The sequence below is a fragment of the Moschus berezovskii genome, chromosome 8 (assembly GCF_049115385.1).
Source record: "Moschus berezovskii isolate FMDL1 chromosome 8, NW_MosBer_1.0, whole genome shotgun sequence".
NCBI lineage: Eukaryota > Metazoa > Chordata > Mammalia > Artiodactyla > Moschidae > Moschus > Moschus berezovskii.
The window spans coordinates 65,344,314-65,363,609 of NC_142467.1; the positions used below are offsets into that span (position 1 = coordinate 65,344,314).

General features: G+C 48.0%; 1 protein-coding gene across 4 annotated transcripts in view; it reads left to right on the forward strand.

Annotated features, from left to right (window-relative positions):
* MACROH2A1 (macroH2A.1 histone) overlaps positions 1 to 19,296 on the forward strand; it is an 84,018-nt gene that overhangs the window by 4,779 nt on the left and 59,943 nt on the right. For all 4 annotated transcript variants that reach the window (XM_055431447.2, XM_055431445.2, XM_055431448.2 and 1 more), the window contains exon 2: positions 5,769 to 5,973. In XM_055431447.2, the coding sequence (XP_055287422.1) occupies positions 5,802 to 5,973 (172 nt within the window). In that variant the 5' untranslated portion in view covers positions 5,769 to 5,801. The remainder of the gene's footprint in view (positions 1 to 5,768; positions 5,974 to 19,296) is intronic.

Below are 19,296 nucleotides of genomic sequence, written 5' to 3' on the forward strand. Positions count from 1 at the left end.
GATAATAAAAGACTTTACCATTGACCATTCCAATGGTTTCGTGAGTTTCCTGATTATTTGAGAGTTTTCTAGACGGCAGCTTTAACGGAGGTCAGCATCTTACAGATATGAGGAAGGTAAGTCTTTTCCTCTGGTCTGTGTTACGGTGCCTGTCTTAACGGCAAAAAGGGAGATTGCTGGAGTCATAGGATGGTCACCGAAGGCCTCTGCGTGCTCATACCTCAGCCATCAGGGAAATGGTGATGGTCCCTTCTTGGGAATCCCCAAGGGATCCCCACAAGCTTCCTGAATTTTGTGGGTCTGGGCTCCCACATGAATGGTCCCAGAGAAGCTCCTGGATTGGTGTCTCACTTTCCACATCTGAGTCCTGTGGTCCTTGCAAATGCTGCCCTCATTTTTGTCAAGAGAACCCCAGCCTCCGTAACTTACCAGTTACCACCAAGCTAGCACTTGAGGGCCTCTCAGGAACCAGGCAGGGTGGTAGGTTCTAAGAGATACAGTCAGTGAGCAGAGTGGCCTGGTCCTTCCCATCAAGACAGGCGAGAACAGAGGTAGTGGTGATACAGTGTAACAAGTGCTCGGAGTGGGGTAGGTGGCTTTAGAATATTTGTATAAGAATATTTGGATCCAGAGGGACAGTCAGGGAAGGGCTGGAAACTGCTTGTAGAGAGCCTTTTATATAGACTGAGAAAAACAATTGCACATATTTCAATGGTGGCTGAGGTTCATTAAAAGGGATTTCTTACTGGACTCAGGGGCCACTGCAGGAATGTCTACTGAGTAAACAGTGATTCAGCCTGGTGGAGCCCTCATTTGCTGGTAATAGGAAAGATGGGTCAGAGTTCGTTTTGTCTTGTACAAAGCCAGAGTCTGGGCATGGGGCTGCTCCACACTAGACTAGAACTGGGGGGCCACATGGCTCAGCCACTGCAGAGAGGCAGAGGAGGGAGCTGCTTGATAAATCTCCATCATCAGGGAAGTGGTGGATCCACTAGGCAGAATCCCCCCAGACTGAAGGCAGGAGAGAGTGTTCCACACCAAGTGAGCAGCATGTCCCAAAGGGTGGACGTGGGGATGAAGGTGGTTTGCGGCACACGGAGGAGCTAGTATGGTGCCCTGTTGGTGAGGAGAACAGCAGTGTAGTAGGATGACCCTTTGCCCTCCTTGCCTCTGTTGCCCCTTCCCTTTGTTTACGTGTCTGTCTTGTTCGCGGGATCCTCACAGCCAGGCATCTCGTTTGTCCTGTGCTTTGAGGACAGATCACGTTGTCACAGTCACATCTTGATCATTGAGGGGCTTGTTGTCAAAGACCTGCTTCTCACTAAGCCTGGCTCTTCCCTGTAGAGCCCCCTCTGCCCCTGTGTCTGCACGAACTTTGGGTTTCCGCAAACAAGGTTCATGTCTATTGTGATTGATTTATAGTTGGAGGAGTTGCAGAGATAAAGACCACAGAGATCCCGTCAAGATCAACCACAAAATCTTCATTTCCTGACCTGATAACTGTCAAGCTAATCTTCAGTAATGAACACATGCCAGGGTTGCCTGAAGACCTATCAATGTCTTCAAAGCATGTGGGAACCTCTGTGGGGCTGAGGGCTTCTGGTTTGCTGAATGGGGTGCCCTCCTGGCTGATGAATCCAGGAAGGAAGGACACAGTTTGGTCAGTTTGGCAGGGTACTGTTCCTGTTTCTCCTGTGAACAAGGTCAGTGCCCCAACGAGAAGCTGAATGCATGGGAAGCCACTTTCTGCATGACAAAGGACTGTCCACCTCTCAGAAAAGGCTCGACGCAGGACATGGGTCAAAGTAGGCTTTGACTGGTCACTCAGACCCTGGCTTCAGGGTCAGCTCTCAAGTTGGTTTGTCAGGTTACAGAGACTGGCTGTTTCCTCTTTTCCTTGTAGGAAATAGCTGGAGGACATTTTCCAACCTCTCTTGTAGTAGGTGTAGCCACGTGACCGTGTTCTACTTGATGGGTCATGATCAGGAGTGGTGTGCTCCACTTCCAGACCTGGCCTCTGAAAGCCCGCAGGTATTTTCCTCCATGCCCTTTACCTCCAGTGGTAACCCCAAATTGTGCATTGAAGGGTAGGAGGAGTCTGGACCCATGAATCATCCTGCAGAGAAACACCAGTTGTGGACTTTACCCAGGTGAGAAGCAAGAAGTAGGGGCTGATTTGTTTCAGCAGCTGACCTAGGGTATGTAGGCTCTCGGTGGTGGAGCTGTGACTTGAACCGGGTTAGTCTGACTTTGGAATTCAAGTTATTAATCACAGTGCTCAGCAGCCACTTCTGTCACAGTTACTCTTCCCACCCTGCCTCCCCATGCTGGTGCTTGGCCGTAACCGACCTTGTCTCCTAGACTTCTGAAGAGCAGGATGGACCTGCCACACTCATGGATTTATCTGGAGTTTGCACCGCTATAAGGCAATTTTCCAAATGATGTTTTTAAAATCACCACACATTACTGGATATCATGAAGCTGCGTGGTTCAGTTAGAATTCTTTTATAGCTGTGGCTCCAGCTTGGGGATTTACTATTAGAAGTGCAGCAAGAAAAGGAGGAGGGGCAAGGAACAGAACTTCCTCAGGGCAGTCTTGGGGAGGGAATGAAGACTCAGGGCTGTTTTATCAGAGAAGGAGTCTGATTCCAAATGAGACCTGAAGATGGCTCTGACGTTTAAGCACTGATGTTTAAGGCCTTTCTTGGAACCTGGGGACCTGCAGATGACTGCAGCACCTGGCTAGGGAGGCAGGCATACACAGAGGTGCCAGGGTATGTACTGTGGGGATATGGAGCATTGAACAATCCAGTCCATGGTCGGGACCAAGAAGAGAGTTTGTGTGAGCATCAATTCAGGTTTGGCAAGAGGACAAAGGGTGTTTCAGGCAGGAGAAGCAGCATGTGTAAAAACATTCTGGACACGGCTTCACAGGTCAGAAAGTCAAGGGCAACTTGGGCATCTGAGCCCAGGCAGGGGTGATGGGAAGCAGTGCTGAAGAAGTAAAGGATGCTGTTTGTGGCTGGCTTGGGGAGCAGGAGAACCAGCAAAGTGGCAGAGATCCTCTGGAATCGATGGAGAGAGACTAGTGCTGTGGCGAACAGGCGAGGAGCAGGAGCTGAACCAAGGCAAGAAGGGCAAAGAAGGGAAGAAGCTTGTGAAGTTCTGGAATTGGGCTCAACGGAGCCTGGCTAATGACTGGGAGCCATGGAGGTGGGCAGAAAAGTAGGGACAGACTGGCTCCTGATTGGTAGCTTGATGCATGATGTTGCCACCCCTCGGGCTGAGAAACCCACAGGCATTCACGTGGGACTTAAAAGCAGGCCCTGCCGAGGGCAGTCAGAACAGAGCCCTGGGGCCCGGCAGCCAGGTGTGCTCTGGGATAGGGACCCGGGAGTCACTGGCTTGCTGACTAAAGACTCTTGGCTTGAGTCAGAGGGGATCCCCAGGAACGTTACTTTTGAAGAATAGGAGTGTCTGGTCCCTGGGTGTTAGTGGCTCCTGTCTGGGACAGGACATTGTCCGATTCCCACAAAGTCAGCCCCAAACATATCCAGGCAGGTCCACCCAGAGACAGAACTGGAGTGTGTGCACCAGGAAGAACAGGGCTGAGCTTCATAAACCATCCATGGTCACTGGCGTCTCCTGCTGGAAGAGGGGAACCGTTCAAATCAAAAAACTCTCAGTCCAAAGATCTGGGGTTAGTCTGTGAAACATATTTGTATTAAAGCCAAAGACTGCTGGGAGCCCAGATACAACTTTTCCCTACAAACACATGCACACACAAGTACAAATACCATTTCCTGCTCAGAGTGAGCGTGGGCACCTGTTTGCCAGGAATGTTTTAAAACAGAGCTCATTACAGAAGAAGTGGAACCAACTACTTGTTCCAGAAAAACCAGACCCTTCTGGGACTCTTTAGCAATCAATGATCAATTAAGACTTGGTCCCTCCCTTGACAGGGTGAAATACAGGGATCTCATCACACAGGCTTTGAGCCCCCTTAATTCTGATGGACCTGTCAGAGTACCCAGAAATTCTACCTTCTGCTGTTTTGGCCATCTCTGTCAGGCAGACCATCCAAGATGGTCTTGAGTGTTATACTGATGTTAGGTATGGACCATGTATATCTTGAATGTAGGGTCGGATGTCAGGAACAAGGACTCCTAATTCTGTGACTTCCATGGTCATAGAGATAGGGACTGTTAGAGCTGGAGGAGCCCACACACTGTGGAACTTGACCTCAGTTTACCAGTAAATGGGAGACCTGACTGTTTGGTTCAGTGGTCTGAGCATCTGTGTCTTCTAGGGAAGTCTTGTCTGGTGCCCTGGAATAGGCTGAGGCCTCTCAGCCCCTTCTGCAGCACCCTGCACTGGCCTTTCACAGTTTCCATTTGAATGACTGCAGGGTTATTTAGTATTTCTCTTAACCACCGGCTCTGGGAGAACAAGACCCCCATCTGCCTTGTGCATTGTCGTCTCCATCCCAAGAGTGATTCCTGAAGTGAATACATGAATGACTCGATGCTCTTAGTAAATGTCTGCAACCTTGCTGTGTGGTACTGCACCAGGAATACAGTCGGGCAGCCCTTTGAGACCTAGCAGTGTGACGAGAGAGACGGGGCGGGGGAGCGTGTGTATGTGCTCACGTCAGTGCCATGGTGTGAAGCACATAGGAACCCAGAGGATGGAGCACTCGGGAGGGTTGGCAGAAGGCAGAAAAGCGTGGGGGATAAAGGAGGTCCTGGGTAACGGGCATGACTCTTGTGGAGGAGGGCATTTGGGGTTACTCCCTGTGTTTGCATTTAGGCCTCAGGAAGCACAGGTAAAGCTCGATGGGTGTGGCAGGCCTAGAGTTCTAGGGCGTTGCATGACAGGTGAAAGGTTCTGATTGCATCTTGGGAATTGTGGCAGCAGGGAAAACTTAAGAACAGTACCACAGCATATTCAGATTTGTGTGCACGGAGACAGCTCAGCCAGTGGAGAGTAGGTGGATTAGAGTGTGGCCTGTGGTGGGAAGACCTTTTCAGGACCAAATGTGTGATCATTTGGTTAAGATAGTGGTGACCTGGATCCAGTTATAGTCGGGGTGGAGAAGAGAGGACCCCACAAAAGGTATGGGGAATTTTGGATGGTGAGTGGGTCGGGGAAGGAAGGAAGGAATCTCCTCTCTCTTCTCTGAGGATAGGCCTGACTAGCAGTCAGGAAGTGCTCCGAGGGCCTCATATTCCAACCTGGCTGCCCACTTAACTCCTGTGAGCAGTTCTTGCCTCTCACAGATAAAGGACTGCAAGGGAGAGAGACTGCTCTCATCAAAGAACCTAAGTGTCTGACTTAACGTCTTCATTTTAGAGGCAGGTGACAGAGTTTTCTTTTATCAAGTGTTCAGCAAATTTATCAGCCCTGGTCTCCAGTGTATGAAAATACAATTATTAAACAAGCGTATAGATCTCAGCCAAGAAACCCCATTTTCTTTTACATCATGTGGCATAAAGGCGAGGCACTTAAGAGCAGTCATTGTCAGAGTAATGTTTAAATGGAAGTGGCTGATAAAATTGATGTCATGGTATAAAATGTGAAAAGCTAAGCTATTCTTTTTTTCAGGGCTGAAGCACACGGGTGGAATGCAGAAACTGGGCTCGCAGGGCTCTGCGGCTGTAGGCGGTGGCATCTGCCGGCACAGCCCGTTTCTTCCAGGGCCCAGAGGGCGTGGGGAAAGGGGAGATGTCCCCAGTAATCCTGACCCGAGCATTCTCTTGCCTCCACAGTGTACTTGCTGATCCATCTCCAGGGCCACCGCCATGTCCAGCCGGGGTGGGAAGAAGAAGTCTACCAAAACCTCCCGGTCCGCCAAAGCGGGAGTCATCTTCCCTGTGGGCCGGATGCTGCGGTACATCAAGAAAGGCCACCCCAAGTACAGGATCGGAGTGGGGGCGCCCGTGTACATGGCCGCTGTCCTGGAGTACCTGACAGGTGAGTGTGCGTGACTCACTGTGTACACCACAGCTTCCAAGGATTATAGGACCTTGTTTGTTTATATTGAAAATGTTCAAATACAGTATACTAACGCATATATATGGAATTTAGAAAGAGGGTAACAACAACCCTGTATACAAGACAGCAAAAGAGACACAGATGGATAGAACAGTCTTTGGGACTCTGTGGGAGAGGGCGAGGGTGGGACGATTTGGGAGAATGGCATTGAAACATGTATATTATCATATGTGAAACGAATCGCCAGTGCAGGTTCAATGTGTGATACAGGATGCTCGGGGCTGGTGCACTGGGATGACCCAGAGGGATGGGATGGGGAGGGAGGTGGGAGGGGGGTTCAAGATGGGGAACACATGTGTACCCGGGGCATATTCATGTCAGTGTATGGCAAAACCAATACAATAATGTAAAGTAATTAGCCTCCAATTAAAATAAATAAATTATATAAAAATATAAATAAATAAGCCACAGAGGAGGAAAAAAATAATGGACCCAGAAAATATTCACTAGAGAAAAAAAAAAAAGAAAATGTAAGGAAATGTTCAAACCTACGGAAAAGTTACAAGAAGAGTAAGTGAGCATTTTTACCTGGATTCACCATCTGTTAACATGTCGCCCCACTTGCTTTCTCTCTCTCCCCTCTGTGTGTGCGTGCATGTGCATGCACATGTGTACATTTATTTTTGGCTGTTACCTATTATAATAATATCTGTTTCGAAATTTCCTCAATTGTCCCAATAATATGCTTTATGATTTTGTTCTATTTTCTTTCCTAATCCAGGATCCATTTTAGGATCATACATTGCATTTGTATGTTAGGTTTCTTTAGGTTTATTTTAAAAAATTCCCTAGCTTTTCAAAAAAAACTCTGATGACGTGGATGTTTTTGGAAGGCACAGTTTAGATATTTTGCAGAATGCTCTTTAATCTGTGTTGGCCTCAGGCTTGGATTCAGGTTAAATGTTTTGGCAGGAGAATTCCGTAAGCGATGTTGAGTCCTTCTCTGGCATCATGTCAGGAGGCACCTGCTGTGGGTTTGTCCTGTCACTGGTGATCTTCACTTTGGTCATTGGATTAAGGTGGTGTCTGTGCATTTTTGCACATCCTGGATCGTAGCCTTTGATCCATGGCTTTAGCACTCCTTGATGATCTTATTGCCAGGATCTGTTATCACTAGGGTGGTTATAAAATAGTGGTTGTTCTATTTCTGTCTTTTCTCCTACATTTATTAGTTGGCATTCTACTGCTGAAAAGAGCTTTCCTTCTGCCCTTCCCTTTTCTTTTTTTTCTATCAGTGCTGGTTCTGGATTTTTAGAATTCGACATGTTATGTACTGTCATGTCTTTACTCATTATTTTGGTCCATTGTCTCAAATTTGACCTTCAGTCTTGCTTTTATGCCCTTCTTCCCCCTCTCCATCACTCTCTGTGCATTTCCTTTCTTTCCAACAAAATGAGATACTCTCATCTCCCCCTGACCTTCCCCTGCACCAGTCTTGGAATCAGCCATCCCTCTGGGGCAAGGTGGGTGGGTGGAGGGGGGGTCCTTGGTCCTTTTCCCAGATAAAATGTTGTAGGTCTTATTGGTGACTCCATAGCAACTGTGGGAGGCAGCTGGGCAGGGATTCACGCTCACCCCGCTGCAACCCCAGTCACCATTTTTAGTAATGAGGAAACCAATCTCAGGGCATAAAAAGACTTGCCACATATAACCAGGAAGTACTTGCAAAGGGACACATCCTACTGTCCTTCTGTGGTGCTTTTACCAGTTTTTTTCTCCATACATCAGGGCAAGTGGCAGGTGGGGGCAGCTATCTCTCTAGAGAGAAAGGAGAGACTGACTCAGCAAGACAAGGCTGGGTTGCTTCCTGCTCTCCTAGCCCTCTCGATAAGACAAGACCAAGGCTTCCCCTCACAACCATGAGGGTTCTAGAGTTTTTGTGTTCTGTTAAAAGTGTCTAGGCATAAAAAGTCTTTGGGGTTCTAGTTTTGAGGCCTTTGCTTATATTTGGAACTTGGACCCTGGGCTTGTCAGAGACTCATAGGTGGCATGCCTGGTAGCATGACATAGGCATGGTTCTTCTCACGATGCAGACGAGGAAACAGAAGCCCGGAACATCGGTGTCATACCCAGGAAAACCACATGTAATGCTGGCAGTCAGCCGGGGAGACCAGGGGAGAAGTCACTAGGTAGGGCCCAGAGGAGACTTTTAAGGTCTGGCTTGGCAGTTTACATGCTGTGTGACCCAGAGAGAGTCATTTAACCTCTCTGGATCCCAATTTCCTTTCAGCTCATTTGGAGGCAACAGTCCCTGCTTCACCATCTCCAGGCAGCTGTGAGATCCAAAGGGACTTTGTTTGAGCACAATGAGGAAAGTTGATGTGATGTGTAAATCCAGCCAACCTGTGTTTCCTGGTTCCCGAATGCTATGATGCCCCTGGCACAGGCATGACAAACACATTCATTAGGCCAACCACTGCAGCAGTTTCACTTCTTCCATCAAGCTTCCTCTTGTTAGTTAGCAGGGTGTTGGTGGGGGGACACTGCTGCTCCATCATGTTTGAGGCAGCTACTGTCTGTGCCACACAGAAAATCTGTATGTTTTCCTTTCTGTACTTGGTTGGCTCTGAAACTGAGCACAGAGCACATGAGGGCCAGGTCAGCAGGTTTGTTCTCTTGGGAGCCGGGCACCTTGACTCTGAACTCCCCTTACTGTGCCCATCTCTGACTGTCATGGGTGCAATAGTGGTCCCAAAGTGGAGTGGGAACGATCAGGGCCGTCCAGTGCTAGAGCTGGCCAAGTCACTCAAGGCACATCCTTACTCTGACGTTAGCCATGTTAACCCCTGTGTATTAAAAAGTAATACATACTTTGAAATTTTACCAAGTCCTTCCAGAAGAGCTGTAGTCAGCTGAATCTGAGCCGTCTTCTCTGCCTACACACAGTGTTGAGTCATTGGAGTGACCACTGCCCGGGGCCCCGACTTGTCATCTGGTCTGTGTGATGGGGCCTTGGGGGATGTCCTGGGCCCTTGGCGCTGTACTCGATCACTGCTAGTCACTTGTGTCCAGTTGTCTGATGGGCAGGAGCTGAGTTTCAGGGCCACATCAGTGGAGCGTTGCTACACTCCACCATCTGGACTCTGCTGTGCCCCGCCTCACCATGACTGCTCTCAGGAAGTGATCCGCCCTGAGCCCCTCGGGCTGGGCTGTGGGAGCCCATCTGCCTGGTCAGAACTTGGGCTTTGGTCCCTGAGAGAGAAGCAGAGGTGGACCAACTTCCTTTCTGCTCTCCTGTTTGCTTCTGTTTCACAGAAGACCCTTTCCCAGTCATTTCACATGCTTACTGAGCACTTGCTCTGTGCCCAGCACTGTGCCAGCCTCCAGAGCACAGGAATGGCTGGGGCAGAAATAGTTTCTGCTCCATGGAGCTCATGGTCTAGTCTGGAAGGAAGAACCAGCCAACCCAGATGGTTCCTGACTGTGCCAAGGGCTGTGGAGGCTGTAAACAGACCAAGGAGCCCCAGTGCCTGGGGGCCTGGAGGTGAACTGACCCAGGAGGGTTTTATTTGAGGAGGAGACATAATCAGCTGGACCTAGAGAGGGAGATGGTGCCAGCCAGCCCTGTGAGGGATAGGAAAGAGCTCTGCCACCTTCACAATGCACCCACTGGGTGCCAGCCTCTTCCCAGAGCTGAGAAACGTTAATGTAGCTTCGGGCTCAGACACTGTGCTTCAACACACAGCATCTGAGCAAAGTGCCACCCATTCCACAGGTCCTCAGGAGAGCTGCATTGTGTCCAGTGCTGAGAATCAAGCCAGAGCAAGACCTCCCCCGACCCCCAGAAGCTTTGTCCAGAGGCAGGTACAAACCAGGAAAAGGCGGTGATGATGCAGGAACACACGTGCTGAGATCAGGCTTCAGATAACTTTTCCTGGAGGATGTATGTTAACCTGCTGACCAGAGCCACCCTGCTTGTCTATTTGTCACCTGAAGGGTCCCCTGGAGGATTTGTTTCCTTCTCTGACAGGTGGCACACAATTGCAGGCATGGTGATGGAGTGCCACCCAGTGCTCTTTTGACATGGCTGGACCAGGCCTCCTGTGAGAACACCCTGGTGGAGAGTTGAGGAGGGGTCTGGCTGCTCGGGGTGGCTGAGCTGCAGGGCCCACCTAGGACCAGGTAGCTCTGGAGCAGGGAGCTGACATCTCCAGCCAGCCTGCGGCACCACTTGGGGTGCCATGCTGTCCAGTAGAATCTGGTAGGGGCAGCAGAACCAAGTGGTTAAGAGTATGGACCTTGGTGTCGGAGCTGCCATTTCCTTATTGTAGCCTAGGCAGCTCACTCACATCCCCAAGCTGTAGTTTTATTATCTGTGAGATGGGGGTTACAGTAAGTGTCATGGACTTACTATGAGGTGGGAATGAGAGAATGTGTGCGTGTAGGTGCCCAGCTGTTAACCTGGTGACGTTAGGATGACAGCAGAGAGGAAGTAATCCTGCTCTGGCTGCTGAGGTGACCGAGGGGGCCCACTTGCCTTGGGGATGCTGGTGGGGCTGTCCCTGCCCACTCAGGTGTGGTGTCCTTTCACCAGGCACCTGCAGAACATCCTGGCTGTTACAAGCCTGCTCCCTCTGGTTTATTTCAAGCTGCCATCTGACTCCTCTTCCTAAAGCTGGCTTAGACAGTAAACAATCTGCCTGCCAATACAGGAGACTCAAGTTCGATTCCTGGGTCAGGAAGATTCCCCCAGAGAAGGGAATGGCAACCTACTCCAGTATTCTTGCCTGGAGAATCCCATAGACAGAGAAGCCTGGTGGGCTACAGTCCATGGGGTGGCAAAGAGCTGGACATGACTGAGCAGCTCACACACACAACACACCTAAAGCCGGACTCACCCTCAACACCAAGGTACCCTATTGCCAAACCCTTACTCTGGCTGGTGTTGAAAGCTACTTCTGTCTTGAACTCTTGGCACACTCATGAAAACCTTGAGGGGTTTTCTGGTTAACTGGGAGCTGAACATGCCCAGCCCTGGGCCTGGGTTAGGCCAGAGCTGAGGCCAGACCAGCATGAGAGCATCAGGACAGACAGCAGCCCTACAGACCAGGGACCATCAGAGTCGAGATAGATAATCTCCTGTGAAGAGCATGTCTTCAGGGGTGAGGGACCACGCAGTACTCCTCCTTATGGTCTGCTCCAGGCTGGGGTGGTTATGGGAGGAGGATGGGGCCTGCGTCTTCTCTGAAACTTGAAGCTGGCATCTATTTCTCCTCTTGGGTGCAGAGCCCAATCATCTGCCAAACTTAAAAGGAAGAGGCAACATCTGGAACAGGCTTGAGTCTGGCGACCAGACAGCTCCTTCCCCAGCTCTCTGTGTGCCTGGCTCTGGAGCCCTGCTGACTCTTCCCGAGGAATGTTATGCTCTCTGCTGGGCTTCCCGGTGCCCCAGCGCAGTCCATTCTCTTCCCCATGGTCCTTGACCTTCCCTAACTCTCAGGTTGCTGTGAAGATTGGTATCTTATGAATTTAGCCAGCATTCTTAGTAAACACTCAATAAATTATAGATAAAAAGAAGTATTATCATGGGGAAACTGAGGTCGTTTCTTTGAGGCATTGTCTTTGCTCTGGTATTACTGTGGTACTTTTTTTCTTAAGTGATATTTAGAGGAACTTGAATTCAGTTCAGTTCAGAAAGCCTCTTTGGAGTCTCTTCCCTGTGCCCAGTACAGCCCTGCTCAGTGCTGGGAGGTTTAGGAGATGTGACCTAGGAACATGTGACATGGTTTTTGCCCTAGGGAAAGTTGATGTTGGGAACACACAAGTCCATAAACCAGTAAGGGAATAGGGCAGATCTAAGGGAGTTTGAGTGAACTCCGGGAGTTGGTGATGGACAGGGAAGCCTGGCGTGCTGTGATTCATGGGGTCTCGGAGAGTCAGACACGACTGAGCGACTGAACTGAACTGAAGGGACAAGTTAAAAGCACTGGAGTCCTACAGTGGGGATGGTAGGGGGAATGAAAAGTATGTGGAAGAGCAGAAAGCAAGCATGCTCTGACTAGATGGATGCAAAGCACCCTGGGTCAACATTGCTCAAATTGTGTTCAGCAGAACCCAGGCATTTGGTGAAATGTAAGAGGTAGTCCACCAAAACACAGGGCTCTGTGGGTGAAACTGGGAGATGGCTGTATTCACATTCCCTGTTTTGAGATGGATATGTGAATAACTTTTGTTGAGTTCCTCAGTAAAGCAACTGGTTTTAGTTTGGGAATCACTGGGAAGCAGCTTTCTTTACTGCAGAACTTTTCGGAGCCTTTAACATATGGGTATCCTCGTGAATCCCCAAAGGGAGAAACTTAGATATATAGTGGTTCCCAAACTTTTATCTGAGAGCCTTTCGAGGAACAGCTGTAGTATAAACACCTTGCGTGATGCAGTGTGGGGACACTTGTGGTTTAGGATGTGAAAATGGCACCATGAGGAATGCCAGCTAAAGAAGCAGAGCTGAAAGCCACCATGGAGGATGCACTGTGGTCTGGCTTGTGGCATTGAGGTGCAGAGCTTGTCTAATAGATAAGGAGATCTAGGTCTGCCGCCTCCGTACAGGGCTCAACACATTAGAAGGTGCTTCAGCATTTGTGCCATGAGACTGTGGCCTGGGGAAGCTGTGTACTTATTCTGCTAAGCTGAACCACTCACTTGCTGACTTGGGGAGGGCCCACCACTCTTCAGGGCTGTGCTTGTCACTGAGGGGCCAGATGAGAGTCCTTGCCCACTGGGTTTACCCTGGAGGGAAGTGCCTTTGGAGTCACTCACCCAACTTCTGAGAGGACAGACCTGGTTCCTGGTCATCAAATCCAAAAGGATGTGTGATGACATCTTTTTTTGGGCGGGGAAGTCTAGAAACTGCTACATAGCCTGGTCACACAGCTGCCAACCTGTCTCCTAGGATATAAGCCTGTTTACAAAAATCAAATCTATTCTCAGTTGATTTCTCGACAGTAAGGAGGATGGGAATTCGCATCTCAAGACTGAATGTCAACACTTTGTAATGAGTGTAGACCCTCTCAAGGTGATCACCATGAGAGATCTGCTGATTTGGATACCCTTCTCTGGTTTTCTCTGGTCTGTTTAAAAACCAACGGTCATAGTATATTTCCACCTCTTATAGGATAAGGCCATGCCTACAATTTCTTTTTTTCTGTCATCTTTGGCTCTAATCTACAAAATAATGAAGACATCCAGGTTTGCATATTCTTAACCTACCAGTCCTTTTCCATTTCCCCATTTCCTGCCCCTCCCCACACCCTGTGTTTCAGACCTCAGTCTTCTCTCTCCTGTCTCCTGTTAGTGACCAGGAAGGACCTCCACACACTTCTAGCAGGCATCTGGTGTCTCTCACGGCAGGTGCTCCGTTCTGCTGTCTGTAGGTACTAGGCTAACCACGGTCAAGTTTTCAGGGTCAGTTCCTGACCTGGGGAACAAGCAGGGTTCCCCCAGGGGACCCTTATGGCCACTCTGCAGACTGGATGTGTGCTAGCCCTTGTGCCTGACTACATCCTGTAGTAAAAGCCCCGGGAAAAGGGATGGTTGTTAAAGATACATCTCTACCTGGTGTTAGCTCGTAAAGTGATCATCTTCATCCCAAGTTTTCAGTTTGTTTGCTTTCTGATCTATAACTCAGGTCAGCTGTTGCATATCCCTTTGGTGTTATTCATTGTCTGCACTCCATCCCTGCCCCCCTCTCTTGTAGGTATGACAGGGAGAGGCCTCCTCTGTCAGCAGTGTGTCCTGTTACACAGATATTCATTTCAACAAACATCCATCACACTTGGCATTTCTGGCCTGGGAAAGAAAGGATCCGACAAGCCTGGAAGATTAGGGTAGGAAGATCCTGCAGTTGGCTCTGTCACTTACCTGGCCTTTTTTACCGCTTTCCTATCTGGAACAGCCAAGTGTGTTCTGTACTCACACAGCTAAAAATAGGGCAGGGAGAACAGGACAGGCTGGCTCTGTGATGCTCGAAGCCCTCTGAATGGCTGTGTCTCTCGCTTATTTGCATGGCCACCCAACCTTAGACTTACACTTCTGGCCAGGACCCAGCTAACTCTTCTTGCTAGAGACTTCATGTTTTCTGAGGCTCCCAGAACCCCACAGGGCTCACTGTTCTGCAAAGCCCGTCAGCAGATGAAAGTGGGGTCTCGGGGGGACTGGATTTTAATAAGCCGGAGGGTTGCAACTAGAAAAAAATCGGAAACACAGAAGTTGAAACCCCAGTGTGCCAAGTACTCAGTGTATGCAGACTATATTTAAGTGTATGTTCCCTTTTCCAGTTAAGTGAGTAATTTATGTTTGAAAATTGAAGAAGTGAAAACTCATAATCTCACTGCCCAGAGATAGCAGCTGGCACTGAATGCCTTTTGTGTATATGTGTACATGCATGAAAGAGTTAGATTTTAGTCTGTTTTTATTAACATCTGCTCTTGATGATCACTGTACATGATCATATGAAGCAAATCATGAAGTCATTAAGCAGGGGGCTACGTTGGCAGTCCTAGATGATTCCGTGGTGGATAAACCTTCAAGAGGTGTTTGGAAAAGCAGCAGTTTAGCATTTGCCATTTCCCTAGTGACTTGTCAGATGACCAGCCTGTTAGCAGACCCAGGTGAGTCAGACTTCAGGGCTGAGGCCAGACGTGGAAAGCACTGAGGAGTGGGGTGCCCCAGTGCTCCGCTTCTCCTTCCATGGTGTGGAGGTGGCAGCACAGCTTGAGGACATGCTTCTCTCAGGGCCTCTTGAATCTGCTGTAGAGGTAAAAAACTGAATTTTTATCTGGTTCTTCACCCAGTCCTCCTAAGGAGGCCATGAGGTTGTCCAGGAGAGTGTAAGTGTGATCTGGGCACCCTTCACAAAACAGTGGCCCCATGTCCCCTGCTCTCCCAGCACTATGGGTTAGACCAGAGAAAGGAAAGGTGTCATTGCTTTCTTCTGCAAATATTCTCTCCTGCTCTGTGACTTATCTTATTCTCTCAACACTGTCTTTCACAGAGCAGACGGTTTTCTTTCTTTTCTTTTTTTTTAATAAAAAAAAAAACCTTTCAATTCTTTCATGCATTGTGCCATTGGTATTGTATCTAAAAAGTCATCACCAAACCCAAGATTATCTAGATTTTTCTCCTATGTTATCTTCTAGGAATTTTTCTAGTTTTGCATTTTACATTTAGGTCTCTGACCCCTTTTGTGTTAATTTTTGCAGAGAGTGTTAGGTCTGTGTCTGGATTCAGTTTTTTGCATATGGATGTGCAGTTGTTCCACCACCATTTGTTGAAAACCTCTGCTTTCTTGAAGATAAGCTGCATGGCCTAGTAAACCTCAGTGGTCAAGGAGTCTCGCTGTTACTCCATGATTTCTCTTTGAAGGGTGGTTTGCAGCTTTTCATTTCTGTCATTGGGGTCTGCGTGTACTTAGATGAGTTCTCATGAGGGGTTCTGTTTTTGCCTAGGCTAGGAGGAAGGCTCAAAGCACTACAAAACTGATTCTGGATGTGGGCAAAGAAAAGTGTGTGACCCAAAATGTGCAGGCCTCTTTCACGTCAGGCCTTCTGTCTGGGTTCACTTTACATACATCCTTTAGAACTTCATTGACTAAGGTCTTCTGGTGGTAAACTTTCTCTGATTGTGAACATGCCTTTATATCTTATCCATAAAGTTTTTAGCTGTTATTTCTTCAGTGTCTCTAGTCTCTCCTTATGGAACGCAAATTAACGGTTTGTTAGTGTTTTTTCTAAGCTCCATATCTGTTTATCTCATTCATATTTTTCATTTCTGTGTTTTTAGATTACTTTCTGGATAATTACTTCAGGCCTGTCTTGTAAAACTATCTCCCACTTTACTAACTCTCTCCAGCTGTGTCTTATCTGCTATTTAATTCAGTCACTGAATTTTTAATTTGTTTTGTTATTTTTTAGTCTAGAAGTTCTGTTTGGTTCTTTTGTGAATATACTTGGTCATTCCTCACGATATCTTGTTTTCTCTTCATTTTCAAATTTTTCTTTATATTTTACACACAGTTCTTATGTGTTTATCTGAATAATTCTTTTTTCCCAAGCTTTATTAAGGAATAATTGACAAATATAATTGTATATATTTAAAATGAACAAAGTGATGACTTAATATGAGTGAAATGATTAGCCATTTTATCTGAATAATTTTAGTATCAGAAATTTTTATGAGCCTGTTTTTGCTGGGTTTTGAGTTATTGCTCAGAGTGTCTGCATCTCTCCAAGGCTGCAAAGGAATCCCCTCATGCTCTTGCTTGGTACTTTTTATGGTTTAAGTTTTTACGTTTTTACTTTGACCCATTTGGAATTTTTCCTGATATAGTGTGGGAGAGGAATTGACTGAATTTTATTTCATATGGTTACCCATTTATCTCAACACAGTTAATTGAGTATTCCAGCTTTTCCCCGATGATCTCAGAGGCTCCTTTTATCATACACGAAATGTCTATATATACATAGGACTGTTTTGGACTTTGTTTTCTGTTTCAATGGTATGTTTATCTTGTTATGTGTTTTATAAGATGGTTCTCATATCTGGCAGGTTTTTCACTGTTTTCGTTTTTATAGAAAGTAATTATTTTCTTTGGGCTTCCCTGGTAACTCAGTTGGTAAAGAATTCACCTGCAATACAGGAAACCTGGTTCAATTCCTGGGTGGGGAAGATCCCTGGAGAAGGAGTAGGCTACCCACTCCAGTATTCTTGGGCTTCCCTGGTGCCTCAGATGGTAAAGAATCCACCTGCAATGTGGAGACCTGGGTTTGATCCCTGGGTTGGGAAGATCCCCTAGGGAAGGGAACAGCTACCCACTTCAGAATTCTGGCTTGGAGAATTCCACAGACAGAGGAGGCTGGCGGGCTACGGTCCATGGGGTCACAGAGAGTCAGACACGACTGAGCGACTAAGCATGTAGCACATTATTTTCTTTAATAAGTACTATATGCCAGTGATAAAAGCCGTGTTCCCAAAAGACATACAGTGAGACATGCATTTCTTTCCCTACTCTTTTGCACACCCAGTTCTTCTCCCAGGGGACAGTCAGTATTACCAGTTTCTTATATATGCTATATATGTTTCTAAATATATTCCTCCCCCTTTTCATTTTAAAATAAATCTAGAAAATGTAATGCTGAAAAACAATAGGTGCATGTGAGATGCAGAGACTGACGTGCATACGTGTATCTGAGCCAAAATCTGAGGGTGTTTCATCTGCCTCTAACCTGCCCCAGCATCCCTGTTCCATCCACCCCCCACCCCCCTGAGCCAACCTCACGTCCTGACTTGAGACTGTGAAGGGTGGCCTGCCTGGATCCTGGGCCATCCAGGGGCTGCTCTGCCCTGGGATGACAGCTTTGTAGTTCACACTGCAAGCTGTGGATCGTGGTGTTTGTTCTAATCCATGAAACCAGGCCAGTGCCTCGGAGAGTGTCCCTGCACTTCCGTCCTGCATCACCCTCTGAATGCTGCAGTGCTTGTTCAGTGGTTTAGTAATTCATCTGTAATGACCTATTTGTGAAAGAGTTACCACGCTCTGACCAGGTACAAGGTTCTGAGCTGGGCGCTGGGAGGGTGTGTGGGGGGGGTCCGAATAATCACTGTTGATTTCAACAGAGGTGTATTGACTGACAGGCCAGACATTGCCGAGGACATATTAGCGACCCCAGGGATGGGGCTGTGCCTTTCTCACGCCTCTCCTGTCATTGTATACTCCGCTGCTCAGCACTTGGATTTCTGTTGAAGGGGAGGAAGACCAGTTGGGGGAAGGATGAGTTTCAGGAGGGGAGGGGAAGGTGCTAATGCCAGATGCTAACAGGAAATTGGTAAGAATGAGAGCTGAACTAGACCCCTGGAGTTTTTAATGATGGGTAATTAAGATTAACCTCGGGGCATCATGGTCCAGCCCAACCTGAGGATAGACCAGTGGCAGAGCAGCCGTTGGTGGCAAACAGGAAGGCAGTGGGGGTATTTCAAGAGTTGCTCTCTCACTCCTGCCAGAAAAGAATGTCTCAGCTGTACCTCGCATCGCAGAGGAGCCAGGAGCTCTGGTTAAAGTAGCGGTATCCCAGAAGGGGTGCTCAAGGTATACATTCCCCCGGGTCCCCCTGTGGATGAACATCAAGAATGGCTTTAAAGGAACTACTAACTTAGAGGAGGAAGTGGGTAAGAATTCCACAAATATCTCTTCTCTCAATATCTTCCCATTAAAATTATCAGCAACTAATAAAACATATTTATAGCCCTCTTACTTTCTTTTCCTGTCTCAAGGCTCTGTGTCTAGTCAATCCAGAATAAACTACTATAGAGCAAAAAGCCACTCCTCAGAGCTATAAATAAGTTCTAGCCAGAAGACAGACACTAAGGGGTCCTAACCACAGGCAGCCTCCCTCCATCTCCTGGCCTGTCTCTTCCCACCACCCCCTCCAGTTCTGGTTTCCAGGATGAGGACACACATTCTCCTCGGGTTTGCCAGGCTCAGCCAGCCTACGGCTCTGACCTGCCTCCACCTTCCCTCCTTCCCTTTCTCCCTTTATCTTCCACCCTACGTTCTTCCTTTTCAGACAAGTGCCCTCCATCTAGTGGCCAGAAAGCATTATGTTCCCTGGTACAGGAGGCCTGTGGGGTCTACCGGGGGACCTGTATCGAATGGCCTTGATAGAAGACATTTATATATGTCCTTAGAGAAGGAGGCTCTATCTCCACCAGAGCCCACATTTCTTGCCTGCAGAACTGTGAGAACCACGTGGAAATCAGGGTCTCTGGAAAAGGATAGCTTTCGGTTTCCCTTGCCGCCAGTGTCCTGATTGATGCTCCCTGTGGTAATTGGTAACTGAGGTAGTCTTTGGTTAACAGCTCTCTGTTGGCTCTGTAAATCTGGATGTTGACCACCAAAAGTCAGTGTCTGCTGTTCATTCAGAAAATGCCCGTCCTTAACTCCAGTAGCATTGCTTTCTTTGCCCTTCCACCTCTGCCCCAGGCCCTGGCAGTCTCCCTCCCAGATTAAAATTGTGGCTTGTCAAAATGTGAGTTTGGGGGCACAGAGGGCAGTGCTTTGAGTTCAGGCAAAGGCAGGGCAGTTTAGGTAATAAAATACCTGCCGTACATGGAGCATTTACTATGTGTCAGGCGTTGGCCAAGTGCTTTACATTGAGTAGCTCACTGAATCCTCAAACCACCTATTTTGCTTAGGAGGAAATTGAGGCTCCGGGAGTTTGAAGTACTTCTTGAAGGTCACTGAGCACAGTA